At 48.2% G+C, this 16713-nt stretch overlaps 1 protein-coding gene across 1 annotated transcript; it reads left to right on the top strand.

Moving 5' to 3' along the window:
* Positions 1-11056: 11056 nt before the first annotated feature.
* On the top strand, positions 11057-16196 carry LOC306789071 (Krueppel-like factor 6). The gene is made up of 4 exons (XM_079284844.1): positions 11057-11307; positions 13259-13832; positions 14870-14993; positions 16065-16196. Exons 1-4 carry the CDS (start codon positions 11206-11208, stop codon positions 16114-16116), a joined length of 852 nt encoding a protein of 283 aa, XP_079140970.1. The 5' UTR covers positions 11057-11205; the 3' UTR covers positions 16117-16196.
* The last annotated feature ends 517 nt before the right edge of the window (positions 16197-16713 follow it).

The raw sequence follows: 16713 nt of genomic DNA, 5'->3' as shown, positions 1-16713 counted from the left end.
AAAATGCTCCCACGTGCGGTTGAATTGACAAACCAGCCCACATACTGAGAAACACACACAATCCCCAGAGCCCAATATAGAGTCCATTACTTTGGAATGCCACACTGCTTTCCTCCAAACACGAGATGCACTCGGCCTTGGCCCGGCCCGACTGGTGTGAGTCACACAGGACTCCAACAAACCGACACGACTGCCTCGTTACCCGCGTGGCTGCAGCGACTGCATGTTTAAGGACAGAGTGACTCACGGACGCCCAAGATTACCCTCACTTTAAACCCACCGCTTGTGTAAATACGGCTCCATTATTCCCGCTGAGCTCTCTCATCCACTGTTTGCAGTGGTGTGATTCATGCACATGTGACCAGAAGAGGGCCACTGCTCTGCATTTGGACAGCATGCGTGTGAGGGCGGGGCTTCCCCCACTGCCGCTGTCATTCTGCACAAGTCTTCCCATCATTTCTGTTGAGAATATCAATTATGAGCTCAAGGAAAAGACCGTATGACATCACTGAATTACACTTCAGAAGAGACGAGCTGCGCCGTTGTCAAACATCTGGAATGATGCAACACACAAATGCATTTCATGATGACAGATGGATGAAAAGATGTCAATTCTACCAGCAGGTCTTTTGCGGTGTGGAACCTGAAACAGGACGTTGCAGCATGTTGGCAGGTTCCGCTGGCATAACATAAGCACCAGCTGAAATGAAGCTGCTGCAATGCAACGGAGGCACAGCTTATCTCAGGCAAAACTCGTCAGATACAAGGTCTCTATCTGGACTCAGTGTGGGAGGACAAACAAGCTCCCCGGAAAAAACAGAAGGTATTACTTGATTTAACTCACGCTGGAAGGAGGGTTTTCAAACCACTCATTTAACTTAAGCACCTGATGCATGTACAAATCACCGACCTCACCGAGAGAAAGAGGCCAAAAATATCATCAATAAAAGCATGCTCGTTTCTATTTCCTCGTGCTAAGTCCACAGGGGGTTTTTATGACTCACCAAGCTGTGGTGCAAGAGGAAGCAGTCCGCCAGCTATCCGTCTTCTTCCTCGCCAAACACGGCCGCAAATCGCTTCAGCTTTAAAAAGTGCCCCGCCATCCGTACATGCGTCTTCCTGCTGTTTTAGGAATGTAATCTAATTGCAATACACTTGTGTTGCAAAGTGTAAATGAATCGGGCAAATGGTTTTGGAGGGCTTCCACTGCAAACAGCTAATAAGAGATTATAACGTGATTTACACATCATTTGAATATGCATGACCATGACAGCATTTGTTTTGCTCCTGCCTGAGCTTTTGGGCAGCTTTCCAGTCTTTGCACGTTGTTAGCAGCACTGTGGTTTGTCCGTGTCGCTGACCAAGCTTTTCATGAATTCATGAATCTGGGCCCTTGGGCCCCCCTTGGGCCCCCCTTGCTCTGGAAACGCTTCCTTGCGGCTCACTCTGAACCTGTGAGGCGATGACATCCTGTGAGGCGATGGGAAAGCTGAAATGTTTATTGATTATTATCGAACTGAAACAGTGCAGACGTTGCTTCACGTTTGGCAGGATCATCATGTCAGTGTCAGACTGTTCATCGCGTTGTTATCGCTGTAATGTGGTTAGTTCTCCACCGGCCTCCTGTTCTCTCGTGAGAGTCAGACGGACAGGATGTGGAATGCTGCTGATCGGCTGGAGGATTCCCCTCGGAGTGGGGGAGGAAAGGGGACTGGATTCCAAGTCTGGGTTACAGTGTGAAGGAAGGGGTCACGTTCCTGTTTGTTCGTGTTATGGCATGGCAGCCGTGGTGGGGATCTGAATGTGGGGGGGGGGGGGGTGTGCAGGGTCCTGTGGGGTCATTCGCTCCTATCATCACATTCACAGCTGCTGGGGCTGAGTGGGAGGACGAGGGCAGGAGGAAAAAAAAAAAAATCTCCCATGATGTACACTCCTCAAGCATGCTGGCCTTGGAGTTGCAGCTGAACGGTGCATCCTGGTGAATCACTGCGGTGGAGCATGAATGAATGAATGAGCTTTAAAAAGAGAGAAAGGGAACAGCGATGCTCAGCCAAACTTCCCTGAATAAACAAAGGTTCAAATAAACCTTAGCAGTCTGAATGCACTGTTTCTGCCGACTGAAGGGCTTCTTCATAACAACTGACAGAGAGGTTAAAAAACAACTGCATATTATAACGTTTAAGGGGAGACACCCCCGGCAGAAACGTTGGTTTCCATGCAGCCCTTCAATCCAACAAACTCTCCCGTTTCATTCCTATCTGTATTCTGAAGGTTGTTACAGAGAGGAGCTTGTTCATACGTCGTTCAAAGCCTGTTTTAGACAACATTTTAAACATGGTGAGAGTATGTATAGTGTATTTTATTTATGGCTGTTTTTTTCAGATGTATGAGAAATAAAGAAAGATGTACAAAAAAACTCCTCAGTAAAAAGCGTTGACTCTAATAGGTCAACAACACAAAACAAGCATTTTAATCCTGCTTTACCCAATGTTCCGATTTCTGTTGTGGAAATATACACAAAATAGCACATATGTAATAAGAATGCATTATTTGCATATTTAAAGTAATAAACGGGAACTTTCATGATGACATCCATTAGTTACATTGTTACCCTATTTATCTGGGGTGTCTCCCCTTCTCATGCAGGTGAAGGGATTTATATATATATATATATATATATATATATCTTTAATTTCCATCTGGTATCAGATCGAGTGGCATGGGATCAGCAGACTTTTACTGAATTCCAGAATAAAGTCACTGAAAACAAGCAGGGACAGAGGAAAGAAGAACAGAAAATGTGAAGTGAAATGGGTTCAAAGAAGCTCGATCCCGACTGCAGCCTGTCCACACGTTTCCCTATCTTGGCTGCAAACCCCATTCTAAGCATCCTTCCACCGTGTCTCACATCCCCAAGCGCTGCTGTTTGTTTCCTCGACCTGCTTTTCCTATCACTTCATCTCTGTCCTCTGCATTTCCCATTTGCGGGTATCCGCCGGCTTCCTTCCCCTCTGGTGAACAACAGGATGTGTGCAACTCTGACCGTACGTGTGCGATTTTGTAACTTACAAATCACTTGTAGCTCTCTACAGTGCCGCCGACTCCATTTCGCCACACCGAGCTGCTGTTTTTTGAAAGACAGGATGATTACATTCTTCTACTCTGCTGTGACTGTGATATGCTGTCACAGTGACGTTTAGTTTGTGTCAGGACTTAAGCACCTACATGTTTAAAACCATGTACGACCTGATGAAGCAATGAAGCAGCGGTGCAGTGGAACACAAAGCTATTACGGACATGAAGGTTCCTGGTACCGGGCCCAACAGACCGTGCACATACCTCATTCCCTCAGGAACTCCCAAGGTGCAGTTTAGGCCTTTCAAACCTGCTCTCATCCTTTTTTTACATCTATATCTGCTTTGTTAGGCTGAGATTCTGATGATTCGACTCATTAATTCAACTCTTAAGTGCAGGGCCGATAATGGAGACGAGGATCCGAATTGAGCCCGTCTTTGAAAGCGGAGGCCCCGCGCTGCGGAAACGACGGAGCGCTTTGGCTTCAACACGACACGACCTGCGCTCAACTGCGTTATTACGACCGTGCACTGCTGAACGTGACAATAAAGGTTGTTCATTTTTAACAATGTGAGAATGCAGCGAAAACCGACCGCAATCACGTCCACCACCAAGAATGAGATGAAATATTAGAAGAGTTTGTTTTCAACACCACTCTGGAAAGTCTTTACTTTCCCAACCGAGAACTCAAGTAACCCCTCAATGATAATTGTTCATAAGTTGCCGTTTTCATTTTACGCCATCGATCACATTCTAAGGTGTAAACGCATCGACTGAAATCTCACTTATATCTCACTTACTTATTCCAGCGAGGATCATCTCTCTCTCTCTCTCTCTCTCTCTCTCTCTCTCTCTCTCTCTCTCTCTCTCTCTCTCTCTCTCTCTCTCTCTCTCTCTCTCTCTCTCTCTCTCTCTCTCTCTCTCTCTCTCTCTCACATTTAGCTGATGCACTTGTGCAGAATGGATGGTTCGCTGTCGTGTTCCAACATATTGAATTGTTCAGTTTCACTTTGTATTTCAGGAGGAGAAGCACTCGGCTTCAGGGCACCAACGATTACAAACATACAAAGTAAAGCCATTTGCTTCTGTAGGTTTCTCCCAAATTCACCAAAGGTTGCAAATGTCTTCATGTAAGTAATCCACCGGGGAAGTTTGACAGTGGTATCTATTAGTTGTTGTATTTTTACCCTTTAAAATGTACAAAATTCGACAAAACATCTCTTTTAAAGCCATTTTCTCTAAATGAGTTTCTTCTCAGAGCCAGAAATCTCCATTTCAGAGAACTCCATAAAAACCTTTGACTCTGATATGTGTACAAAATGACAACAATATGCTTTTTCAAGAAACTTGGATTACAAGATGAAATAGTCTTAATTATCATAAGCAATCTACTGGGGAGGTTTGATGGTGATATCAGCTGTGACCAGAGCCGCCTCAGCGTCGCTCACTCCGGCCGCCCTCAGTTAACTCAGGACGTTTGATTCCAGGTTGAGGAGATTGGAATGCATCGCTTTACCTGCAGCTACACACATCCTGTGACAGGAAACACCTGCATGATTGCACCTGTACTCGAGCAATACACAAGTAGCAGCTGCATCACAGGTGTTCTGTGTGACATCAGAGCAAAACACTGCAGTATTTAATGCTAAAAATGTAGCTATAGATACAAAACGGTAGAATCAAGTACATACTGTCCACTGTATTTAATCAGTCTGCATAAACATACACAATCTTGTAAGAATTCTTATAGTTTGCCAGTTTTCGACTGTTAATTTAACCTGAGACCTGCATGATTGTCTTTAAGAGGCTGTGGCGGTTTCGCTTTTAAAGCTTATTGACGCTACAAAGTTCGACTGCTTTTTGACGAGGGGGGAAAACGGGCATGGCCATATATTCGCAGGGGTCCCTTGACCTTTCACCTCAAGACATGCTTTAGACAGCTGCACTGCATCGGTTTGGTTGCTGCTCGCGTCTATGAAATAGAACCATGTTTTGTCATGTCGTGTTGCAGCGAATCAAAGTATATCGCCTGTCATGTTTGAGTGAAATCACTCAGTGAGAGTTGAACGCTTTGACTCGCAGCCGTTGTAGCTTTTTAACCACGAGACCAAGTACTGGGGCTGCAAACCACCGTGGTTCACTCTTTCCAAATAGATCATTGTGTTGGTGTTGAGGTTCTATTAGTACTGTGGATTGGCCAATCAAATACATGCATACAGTGTTGAATTATCACATCATCGTGTTTTACTGTGTCCTCCCCACCACCACCGAGGATCCTGATGAGATGAACACGTAAGGGTCGGTCCATTATATCAACTACATGAATGGGGTTTATGGGTTCATGCTAAATTATTCAGAATCATCAGTCAGTGAAATTAATCTGCACCGTGCGCCCTGCTGGCTGAACTGCTGTTACCCTCTCTGCGTTCATTATTTTTATGTTGATTTTCACGCCATATTAATTATCATAAAATGTCTAATATCACCACAAAGTCAAACAAAAGGCAGAAGTCAGCAATGTGTATTCTGTGCCACTGAGACGTGTTAAAGGGCAGCAGCACGAGCCCGTTTTTATTCCAAGGGCTTCAAACACCAACGCTGCGTCGGCGCCTGAGACTCGCATGGCTTTCAACTATCTCCAACGGCAACAGTGTCGTCATTAGACGCTCAGAGGAAACGCTGTGGGAACAACAGCCACATAGGGCCGGATGGAGGTGCAGGTGAATGGGTCACACAAACACTTTCAACCAGGAGGCCGGCGTCCCAAAGTCTTTGTGTTTTACTGACAGTTCACGTAGTTATTTTCAGCCCAAACATGATCTTCTTCTTCAACCTAACCACCGGTAAGTGGTTTTGTTGCCTGAACCTAAAGTTGTTTCCTGTGAAGATGAAAGATTAGTTTGAAAAGTGAACTTGACACATGTTGCACGCTTTAGTTTGAGTTCACTAATCGTGTGTTTACTGCGCCCTCAGTGGAGCGCCATAGTTTGACACGCTGGGCTACCCGGTGCGTTCGAAAGAGACGCCAAGCATCTTGACAAAGCGTCGGAATGTGACGTGTTGGAATGAGAAGACTTTCTGGAAGTCCACGGTGTTCGTGCCACCCACCGATTCATTGCGGCTGCGAGAGGGCACTCGTGGCTCAGGCTTTTGTTGAAAGTAGCTACTGGCTGCCCCCAAAACGCCGTGAGAGGTTGCCAGATGACATCACGCAGTAATTAGCACATCAATACATTTGCTGCACCACTTCTGTTTTTCCCAAGATCGTAGCAGGCAGAGTGTCTGAAGACATGAGAGAAGTCATTCAGATCAGCATCAACTGTGGGACGCCGCACATTATCCCGACGGTTTGGAAAGTGTCTGAGGCTCTCGCGTGTCGCTTTGAAGAATTGATGTCACCGGCAACGCATTTACCAACGCCGCGCGTTACGTCACCTAAAAGCTTTCCATACGCGCCACCGAGCCACACATACTGCACCGGCACTCGCATTCATCTGTCTACAGCTACACCTCTCACTTCCTCTCTCGCTCCGTTGGATGGCTGCGTTAGTGCTCCCCTGGGACGCTCGCAGCCAGCATGCTGACGTTCCAGCAAATGGTTAACATACTGTCGGCAGGTCAACTGAACTCCCCCCCCTGAGATGAACAGATGACGTGTTCCTCAGCTGGGATGAGTCATGGCTCATTGTAATGTACAGGTGATAGATGTGGGAAACACATTGGAATTGACCTTTCTGTGTAACTACCAGGCTGGAGCTGTGTTTCTGCAGCTGGACTGGCTGATTCAGTTGATCAGAATTCTGATTCCTCTCTTACCATCTCCCACCTTCCATTCCTACGGCCAGATGCATGGTTGTGCATCACTGAGTCAACGTATAAGTGATCTCATGGGACATTGTGTGTGTCGTGTCCACAGATATAAGAAGGGGACGTAACCCATTGGTTTGTGGACTTTCCTTATGAAGCCGGTTTTGGGTGGCTTGCGATCGTTTCGGCTGCTGTCTGTACCGTTTGGCAAAGCTTTCTAAAACCGGCCCGTTATTGAGACAAGCGGGGCGCTGAGTTCAATCGGCTCAACACACAGGGACCGACAAGATCACTACGACATGTGATGTCACGAAGCAATTGCACGAACTCTGCTTGTATTCTTTGCAGCAGCAGTCGCTCCACAGACTGTTCATTGTGCCTGCTCCACGCTTTTACATGCTGTACTTTTCTTCGCTCTGAATATCTCTGCATGTTGATTAGATGCAAGTGACAGCCAGTTGGGGTGCCACACACTGAATATGTTCGCAAGATCAGCCCTCTCATGCATCCACATGGCACCGAACGGGATACATTCGCAAGATCAATCAAAAGCATCGACACAACAGCATGCACAGCTGATAACGCATTGTTATTTAGTTTTTACGCCATTCTCTCCGAACGGCAACGGAAAAACTTTTTTAGTCGAATTGTAACCGCGGGTTTCTAATCGGGCACCAGACACTGTTTGTGAATTAAGAACCGGCCATTATCTGCTGCGCTAAGAATTTTAGGACAGCTAATTAAAAGTGAGTGACCATTTTTTGGCATGGCTTCCAAATGCAGGATTTTAAACTGTGTGTGTGTGTGTGTGTGTGTGTGTGTGTGTGTGTGTGTGTGTGTGTGTGTGTGTGTGTGTGTGTGTGTGTGTGTGTGTGTGTGTGTGTGTGTGTGTGCCGGATGAGAAACAGCAACGCTTTTGTTTTCTCTGCTTGATCTCTGATATTTTCTGTGGTTACACTTTCACAAAAGAACTCTGGCCGAGTACGTCGTTTTCGGCTGTGGTATAAATATGACAATCGTGGTTTTGGATGCTGTGCGAAGGTTTGCTTGTATTTAAATAACAAACAATATGCAAGCAACATAAATAAATGAGTATTTGCATTGATTATTGAAAACATATGTTTGTAACATATGATAACTTACATTGTGTCATTCTAATATGTTGTAAACATTTACTTCTCAATAGGCATGTACCAATTAATCACACAAAGAAACACAAGGCTCGATTCATGCTCATTATTTTGTTGCTATGGATTCATCCTGTCAACGGCAGGCCAGCATCCGTCTCATGCTATCTTTACATCAGACTCAGAATAACTTCTACGACAACAACAAGTGTGCAGGAATTTGCTTTGAAGGCAATAAACACAGAGTTTCACGAAGCACAAAGGTTTTCTCTTTGTGATGACAGAAGAAAAGTGTCACTTGAGACATATTTGCTGGCGAGTGTGCTGCATTCTCGAGGTGACGACGGTGCAGGAACAGACTGACGACGTGAGTTTCAAAGCAGAACCTCCACAGTATAAACAATGAATGGAAGTCGAGAGTAAATGCTGGCACCCTGAATGTGTCATTGTTGCGGGCATTACATATGAATCATCTTTTCTTTTAGTTTACTTTTCTCACGACTTAAAGTTACGGGAGGAACTTCTTGTCTCAGTTTGATACCGATGCCTCTTTATGACGTAAGTAAACACGACCATCAGCGAGAAGATTGGCTACGTCTATATCGTTAGTTAATGATTGTAAGCAGTGCCACCGGGTCGCAATCTGAGCCAAATCAATCACGGAGGTTCACCAGAAACTCCTTCAGGTCAGACTCCAGCGGACCTGCAGTCAGAGCTCTGGAGAGAGGTGGGGAGCTCAGCAGCGTCTCCTCCTCTGGCCAGGAGCAGAGCCTCTCCTCGCTACTCCGCTGGGGGCCAACACCGCCACCACGCTGCTGGAGACCCGGGCCGTGTTGCTGGACCCGCTGGAGGCACGGGAGAACCAGAACCAAGACTGAGAGGGGCCGACTGTCAGACCCTGCTGCTGTAAAATCAGCTTTTTTTTAAAGGGAATCTGGTTCTTGTCAACACTACCGTTTTTATCCACAGGGAGCGCCAAAATCAACACAATACGTTTCTCATAGTAGCTTTAACACCTGTTGCATTTCTCTGGTGACATGTTGCACATAAAAGTATTTAATAATGAGGGTACATACAGAATGCGCTTTGATATAAATACTCTACCGTCCTCCACACTGTTCATATGGTCAACAATGACTCATTGATGCTTTGGGGAAGCATGACTCTTCCCTTAATCACCAATCATCCATGTCACAACAGAGAGCTGTCCATGTGCTCTCTGTCCCTGAACCCCTTTAAACTCATGACAAAATGTGCTGCCGAGTGCTGCAAATGTGCCCGCAGCTGAGATCTCAACAAAAGAGACTCCGTTGTGGAGGCGCTCGACCGGCCCGATGGCTCAAACAATGGCGCTCTGTTCCAAATATGTTGTTTGTCACATCGCCCGCCTTCGGCCCGTCAATGCCGCTGTTGTTCCGCTTGATTTCAACTTCATCCCACATCTTGTGCAACTGGATACGCGGTTTTACTCTCGTCTAATGTATGTTAGGTGTTAGTGAGCGTAATAATAGCTCAGCATTAGTCACCGTTTGGAATGAGGGAGTGAGATCTGAGTAAGATATTCTCCGTTGGAAAGAGGGGCAGCACATAGAGCACATAGATCCCAACTAATTGAAGTGCTGTTAGTCATGTGAGCTGAAGGCGAATTAACTCTTCACTCAACAAAATAAAAGCCTAATTCTTTCACAGACTGGATCACCAATAATGAACTGTTGATGTTTTATGAAATGACATTTCACAAGTGAAGCTTTTATGCTACCAACGTGATTCAGCCCGACGCAGAGCACACACCGAGGCCATACATCTCTTCTATCGACATGTAGGCCTATTACCTCCGATTGATATTCATGCTCCTTTGATCCGGGGGTGATGGGAAGTGAGGGGTAGCACTGATCACGGCAGAGCATCTACATACATGTAGAGTGCTCGTGTGTATTTATAACACCTTATTCTTCTATCTATCTATCTGTATATAAATATATATGTATATAGAAACTCTCCCTGTGCACCATGGGTGGCCCCGTGCTTTTTTTCATCTTGTCTGCATCTACAGGAAACAAGTGAACCGGCGATGTGGTTTCATGATCATAATCGAGAATAGCAAATACGCTTTTGGTGCACGAGAAGTAAACTCTTTTGTAGAACAAGCGAGCCACAGGTGACTGAGATTAAAACACGCGCGCACACGCACGCGCGCACATTATGTCCTGCAGGAGCAAACCTGTCCCCCATGACACGCCTCCAGCCGCCGCCACTACAATAACCTGCACAGCTTTTTGTGAATAATCATCTTTATGGCGACTCTATTATAACTTAATGGCTTATTAAACTGCTCCACTGTCTTCGGGGGGACTCGTAACACTCCTCGTGGATCTCTGGACGGCCATGAAAGGGAAGAAGTCTCTCATTTGCTTCAGACTGCAGAAATTGATCAGACCTTTAACGGTCCCCTGAGTTCGCAGACGCCTCCGAACATCACCGCGTGGATCGCGCGCCCCAGGCGGGAGAATACTGAGCCCGTGTGTTTATTTGCACACGTTCCTCTTTACATTCAAGGTTCTAGTCGCCAAGAGAAGTGGTGTCAGTCGTGTTTGTGTGTGAAACAACAACAGAGAAGTGGCGTCTATTTCGAGACTGAAGCGCTCGGCGGCCAGCAGCCAGCAGCCAGCGCTTCTCCTGCTCCGGAGACGCTCACGCTCGAACCAGTCGACTTCCTCGTTTTGGTGCGCGAGCACTCCGGTTTATATACCGCTCTAAAAATAGCGATCGTTTAGCCCAATGGGAGCCGGGGACGCTTCGGACCGCGCACCAACCGCAACAGACAGGATGAGTCGGCTCCGGCTCGTCATTGGCCAGGAGGTGGTCTTTGGAGGCGGGCGGCGCGCTCCTGTGAGCCCATTGGCGGACGCGCCGAACGTAATGCAATCACATGGAAGGGAGGGGGGGATGTCTGTAATTTTGAATCGGGGGGGTGGGGGGGAGGGAGGGGGTAAGTTTTACAGTGCAGTGACGGACTTTTTTTGGAGAGTTCAGTGTTGTGCGCTTCTCGGTGCGTCACACGCTCCAAACCTCCGCTGGAAGCGCACGAGTCCGGACCTTCATACATGCGAACGCAGCCAAGACTCCAGCTTCTCTCCGAAACACAGCGAGCTTTGGCTTTTAGTTTTCTCTCTGCAGGCTGCATCTCAGCAGTGAAATGGATGTCATCCCCATGTGTAGCATCTTCCAGGAGCTCCAGATTGTGCACGACACCGGATACTTTTCCGCTTTACCGTCCCTGGAAGAGTACTGGCAGCAGGTAACGACTTTATTCCCCTCCATCGAAACGCGAACAAAACAAAAAATAGAAGCTTGACAGATCGTCCCGTGCGACTGTTTTACGTGGTAAAGTGCGAGGAATGTGGGTGAATTTGGGAAACTTGCTCTCCAGTGACAGCGGCGCGTGCGGTCCTGCGAAATGTCAAAGTTGTTTACGCAACTCCACGTTTGATTTAGTGCAACAGTTAATTCCCCGTTAAAAGTCGACTTGCGTGCTTTTTTTGAAGGGGAAGTGATGCAAGTTCCCTTAATGACACAACTCTGTCACATTCCAATGAGATGGGCTGTCATCGTGTTCCTGATTCAACACTATTCCGATGATAAGTTTGAAGTGACTTCGTGTGTTTCGCATTCTTAGTGACGTTTGCTGTTGAAAATACTGCTGCACATCGTCTCGGCTCGCGCTTGCAGGTTGTGGAGGCGCGTAAAAATAAAAACACGCCGTGTTGCAGATTTAGCGACTGAATAGCGAGCCGTGCGTCTTTGCGCGTATCTCCTCCACACTCTCTCTCTCTCTGTCTCTCACACACACACACACACACACACACACACACACACACACACACACACACACACAGACAAGAGTGACAGCCTGAGAGAGCGGGAGGGGGAGAGAATGATTTCTATTCCAATTTGGCTCGACAAAGCGGCCCCAGGATGGCAGACGCAACAGTGCAGTTCTACACTGGACACCAGCTCGAGGTTGAGAGTCGCCTCTTGCTCGGGGTTTTTTGGTTGAAATGAAATGAATTGGCAGCCCGCGTTCTGTCTCCCGCTCTCTCAGAGCTCTCCGGGCTCCGGGCCAAGTCGCCCTCAGGCATTTAAAGCTCGCCTGGGATGTATCCAGCTCTGCTGACGAGAAGCATTTGCCTCGAATGGCTTCTCTCCCATTCCCAAATTACTACCACAACATTCTTCAGACAGAAAGTGTGTTGGTGATAAGGGCTTGGTGGAATGTGACACCATGCTCTATGGACGTGTTTATCCGTTATCATATTTCCATATGAATAATAGCATTGATACTTGTCCTTCTGTTATTGGAATGAAGTGTTTCTATGAAATGTACCACGTTACCTCTGAGTCTGCACACGTCTTCTATAGAAAGTCATCTTTCTTCACTTAACTTTATGACTCATCCTCCATATTTATGGTGTGACCACTGGTACCACTGGTGTGTTCAGTGGTTTCATAATGAAGCTTGCAATCTGCTTCATTAGGAAACCGTCACGGCCCTCATGTCTGGCCTCTGCTCGCTGGCTGCAGTGGGTGGAGGAAGTGGTCTCTGGCTTCCTTTTCAAAAATAAAAAAAGGAAAATGAGCCCACAATCCACAGCGGCTCTTGCAGTATTCATGCCGGGGCTTTTTTTATGGACCCCCGTGAACCAGAGCTCCCTCCTCTCGGTCCCCGGTGTGCTATGTTATTTCTAGCGATGCCTCCGAATGCATTATTAAATCCACATAACGTTGAATAATTGATCGATTTAAAAGATCTACAAGCACTTCCCTAACCCAATGGGGGGGGGCTCTGTAGCATATGTCAATTTCATGAGCGAACCTCCAGCACACACCCATACACACGCACCCGCGCACATGTTCTCAGAAGGAAATGTGGCGCTTGTAATCTCCCCTGATATGGCCTCAGAGGGCACCCGTAGAGCGTCCACTGTCCTCTGCATAGGACATTGTGTCTTCCTGCAGGCAGGAAGGAAGCAGGGCCAGTGGTGTCACAGTGTCACAGCGTTTCCCCCTCCTGCTGCTGCTGCTGCTAAGAATAAACACAGCGTAGCGTTTGTGTTTCCCGTGAAAAATCATCATCATTTTGGGGGGGGGGGGGGGCATTTAGGGACTTTCCCGTTTGAAGAGAAGCGTTTTGTTACAGGCCTCAGGCCCTGTACGCCTGTGAACTCACTCTCTCGTCTCCCCCCACGCAGACATGCCTGGAGCTGGAGAGGTACCTCCAGAGCGAGCCCTACGTCTCGGCCACGGAAATCAAGTTTGAGAGCCAGGGGGACCTGTGGAGCAAGCTAATGCTCGCCTGTGGGGACAAGTCGGACGAGTCGGACCCAAAGATCCCCCGCATCAAGGAGGAGGAGGACAATCAGGACGGCCTGCACATCGACGCCGGGGGCTTCAACTCCGACGCCAGCAGCGAGGCCTCGGACAGCTCCGAGGAGCTCTCCCCGACCCTCGACTTCTCCTCCGGCCCGTTGACGGACATTCTGGGAGACGCCGGCGAAGACCTGGGCTCCGCCGTCATCAGCACGCCGCCGTCTTCGCCCGAGCTGGGCAAGGAAGGCTCTGCGTGGAACGGGATACAGACTGTGCTGCACTCACCCGGGAAAATTAGGACTGGGGGCATAGAGCGGGCCGCGGAGAGGTCGGGGCTGACCAGCGGGGAGGCGTCGCCGGACGGCAGGAGGCGGGTGCACAGGTGTCAGTTCAACGGGTGCAGGAAGGTGTACACCAAGAGCTCGCACCTCAAAGCACACCAGCGCACGCACACAGGTAAAGACACTCGACATTGAGATGTTGCTGTCGCTGCCATGCAAATGTCATGAGTGCAAAGTCACCAGAGGGGTGGGGGGGGGGGGATAACACTCCAGGTTATTCTGGAAAGTGAGATGAACGTAGGTATTGACAACGCTCCCACATTGAATAGTTCGTCAGGAGGAATGCCCTCAACTGACCTAATTCACACAGAGGAACATGACTTCATGCAGGGGGGGGGGGGCACCCAGAGGATGTGGATCCTGAAAACAAATCAACAGTTCTCAGCTTTCACCATGGGAACAGACCCAGAGACTCAGCCGTTTGCCGTCGCAGGCAGAAAAAAATGATGGGAATCTGACATTTGCAGTGTTTGCAGGGGGGGGGGGGGGGGGGGGGTTCAAGTGTGAGCAGTTTCCCCAGTCACCTTCGACCTCTGCCAGCCTGTTTACAGATGTGCCGCCCATTAGCGGAGGAAGTCGCATTCCGAGCATCCCCGACTGACCGCGTTAGCCGCGCGGTTAATGGCCTTCAGGACCATTAAGAACAGGCTCTGTTGCTCCTGCAGCCTCGCGGCCGTTACATAAGCCGTCTGCTGGCGCGGCTCCTTAGAGCTGCATACCACAGCGCTCGAGACCCACGAGGCACGAGGTTGTTTTCCTCTGCAACTTACAGTCGTCGGCTCAATCTGCTTGGCGCCGACTCGAACAATCTCACTCTTTGTCTGAAACCAGCTTTGTGAAACCTCTCGGATGAGTTGGAATAAGTCCAAAACGGCTAAATGTTGAATTTCAGAATGTTTGATGTTGTGACGTTTTGATTGATAGATCACAGTTTGGGCATTTGCCATAATGAAAGGGACGCAGAGAAAGTATTCTGTTGATAAGAAGGTTATTGGACGAAACACAATCATGTCTGTGAACCCATTGAACTGTCAGCAAACGGGTTTTGTGTGGGGACAAAAAAAGTGGCGGCGCTTGTGCAGAAATCTCTCCACAATGGTGTCTCTGTTGACAAGCAATGCACTTCCTCATGAATGTTCATCTCGTTGGCAGGTGAAAAGCCCTACAGGTGTTCATGGGAGGGCTGCGTGTGGCGCTTCGCACGAAGCGACGAACTCACCAGACACTTCAGGAAGCACACCGGAGCGAAGCCATTCAAATGCAGCCACTGCGACAGGTGAGAGTCCTCAGGGCATTGGATGTTTATGATAGTTTACCCAAACTTTTTTTGGTTTGATTTCATGCCTCCTTCAAAGGATTTAAAGAATATTAACTTCCAAACATCGCAGTGAATCCCCTTCTCCACTCGTTCACTGACAACAGAGCACCGTTTATGCAAATGAGTTTATGGAAACGGGGGTTAGGTGGATGAGGGTCGAGGACGGACTGATGGAACGGTGTCGAGGTCAAGGGGTTGGCTGAAAAGAGATTTCGGCACAAAGGGTCGAATGGGGATCGCAGAAGGTGTCGTGCCGGGTGCAGCATTTCAATGAGCCATCGGCGCTTCACAAGAACCACCTGGGGGACGATAATGACAGATAATGGCGTGAGACAAACCTGTACAGGTCGTTCCAGGAAACAGGATGAGAGCGAAGCACGGGCTCTGTCCTCGAACCCTCCACGCCAACGGTCCATGTCCTCCGAGTCGGAGACGTCGGACGTCTAAAGACGGCTATTTTCAACCACCGGTGGGCCGCAGAGCGCCATCTAGAGGGCCGAGAAGGAGGTTCTGCCAAATAGCAATTTAAATTATTTTTTATTAATTTACTTCCAAAGATATCTTTTTTTCATCTAAATGTCCAGAATTCACATCAATAAATAAAAAAAACAGTTATGTTTTTAATATCACAATACAGACAAACGTGCTTTGCCTCTGTTAGCTCACTAGCTAGCTCGCTGGCTCCAAGTGACGTTGGCGAAAAGCCTGGACCAGTAAAAGCTCCAAAGCATGTGAGGAAATATGAATGCGTAAGTGGTATTTGTACTTGCAGAGAGGCATACAACATATTTACAGCTCAGTTTCTTTTCTCTCTTTCATTTTCAAAGACGGTCCTCAGAAATATTTAACAATTAGAAGTGAGCCCCTGATGTCAGAAGTCTCCTTGTAGGGCGAGAAGAACAAACACGGACAGCCGTCCGTCACGTAGAAGTTCTAACGCGTTGATTTACTGTGTTCTATGAACTGTGTATCTGGATACAACACAACGACGCCGGTCTAAATCCTCTCTCTCTGTTTTCCCCTCCTCAGGTGTTTCTCCCGCTCTGACCACCTGGCGCTGCACATGAAGAGGCACATCTAAGATGGCCTCCGCGTCGAGATCTCTGAGGGATGATTCTGGTTGATTTGTCCTGACCTGTGCGGGGGGTGGGGGGGGGGGGATCAGCGAGGCCGGTGTGTGTCCCGGGAGCGTTAAACGGGGGCACCGCCACGTTCCAGTCGGTGGGAAAAAGATGAAGCAAACGCAGGCTGTTATTTGCACCATACTTAGTGCCTCCAACACCTCGCTGTGGAGATGGCTCTTGAAAGGCTTTTACGGAGGGTCGGGGTGGGCGTGGTCGGGGGGGTGGGGGAGAGAAAGAAATGTAAAAAAAAAAAAAAAAAAAACGGGGAGAAATTTGGTCTGGAGTAGACGGGAAGAGACTCTTCTGTATGGTGTTCAGCGCTTTTTTTCCTGGAGGATTATGGGACTCCTGCGGGTGTGCCGCTCCTCCAATGACAGTGTGTTTGCCTGTACGCATGGGGGACTGTGAGTGCCTGAGACTGGATGCCTGTGCCGGCTTTTATGGAGCGGATGGAGCTTGCATTGCGGAACGGCGATTGAATGACACGAAGGGGGGTTTGATGGTGTTACGCGAGGGGGGTTTTCGGGGGGATTCTTGTGGTCTCACTGAGAACG

This window comes from Melanostigma gelatinosum (genome assembly GCF_949748355.1).
Source record: "Melanostigma gelatinosum genome assembly, chromosome: 15".
Lineage (NCBI taxonomy): Eukaryota > Metazoa > Chordata > Actinopteri > Perciformes > Zoarcidae > Melanostigma > Melanostigma gelatinosum.
This window is presented reverse-complemented; position numbering and strand designations above follow the sequence as displayed.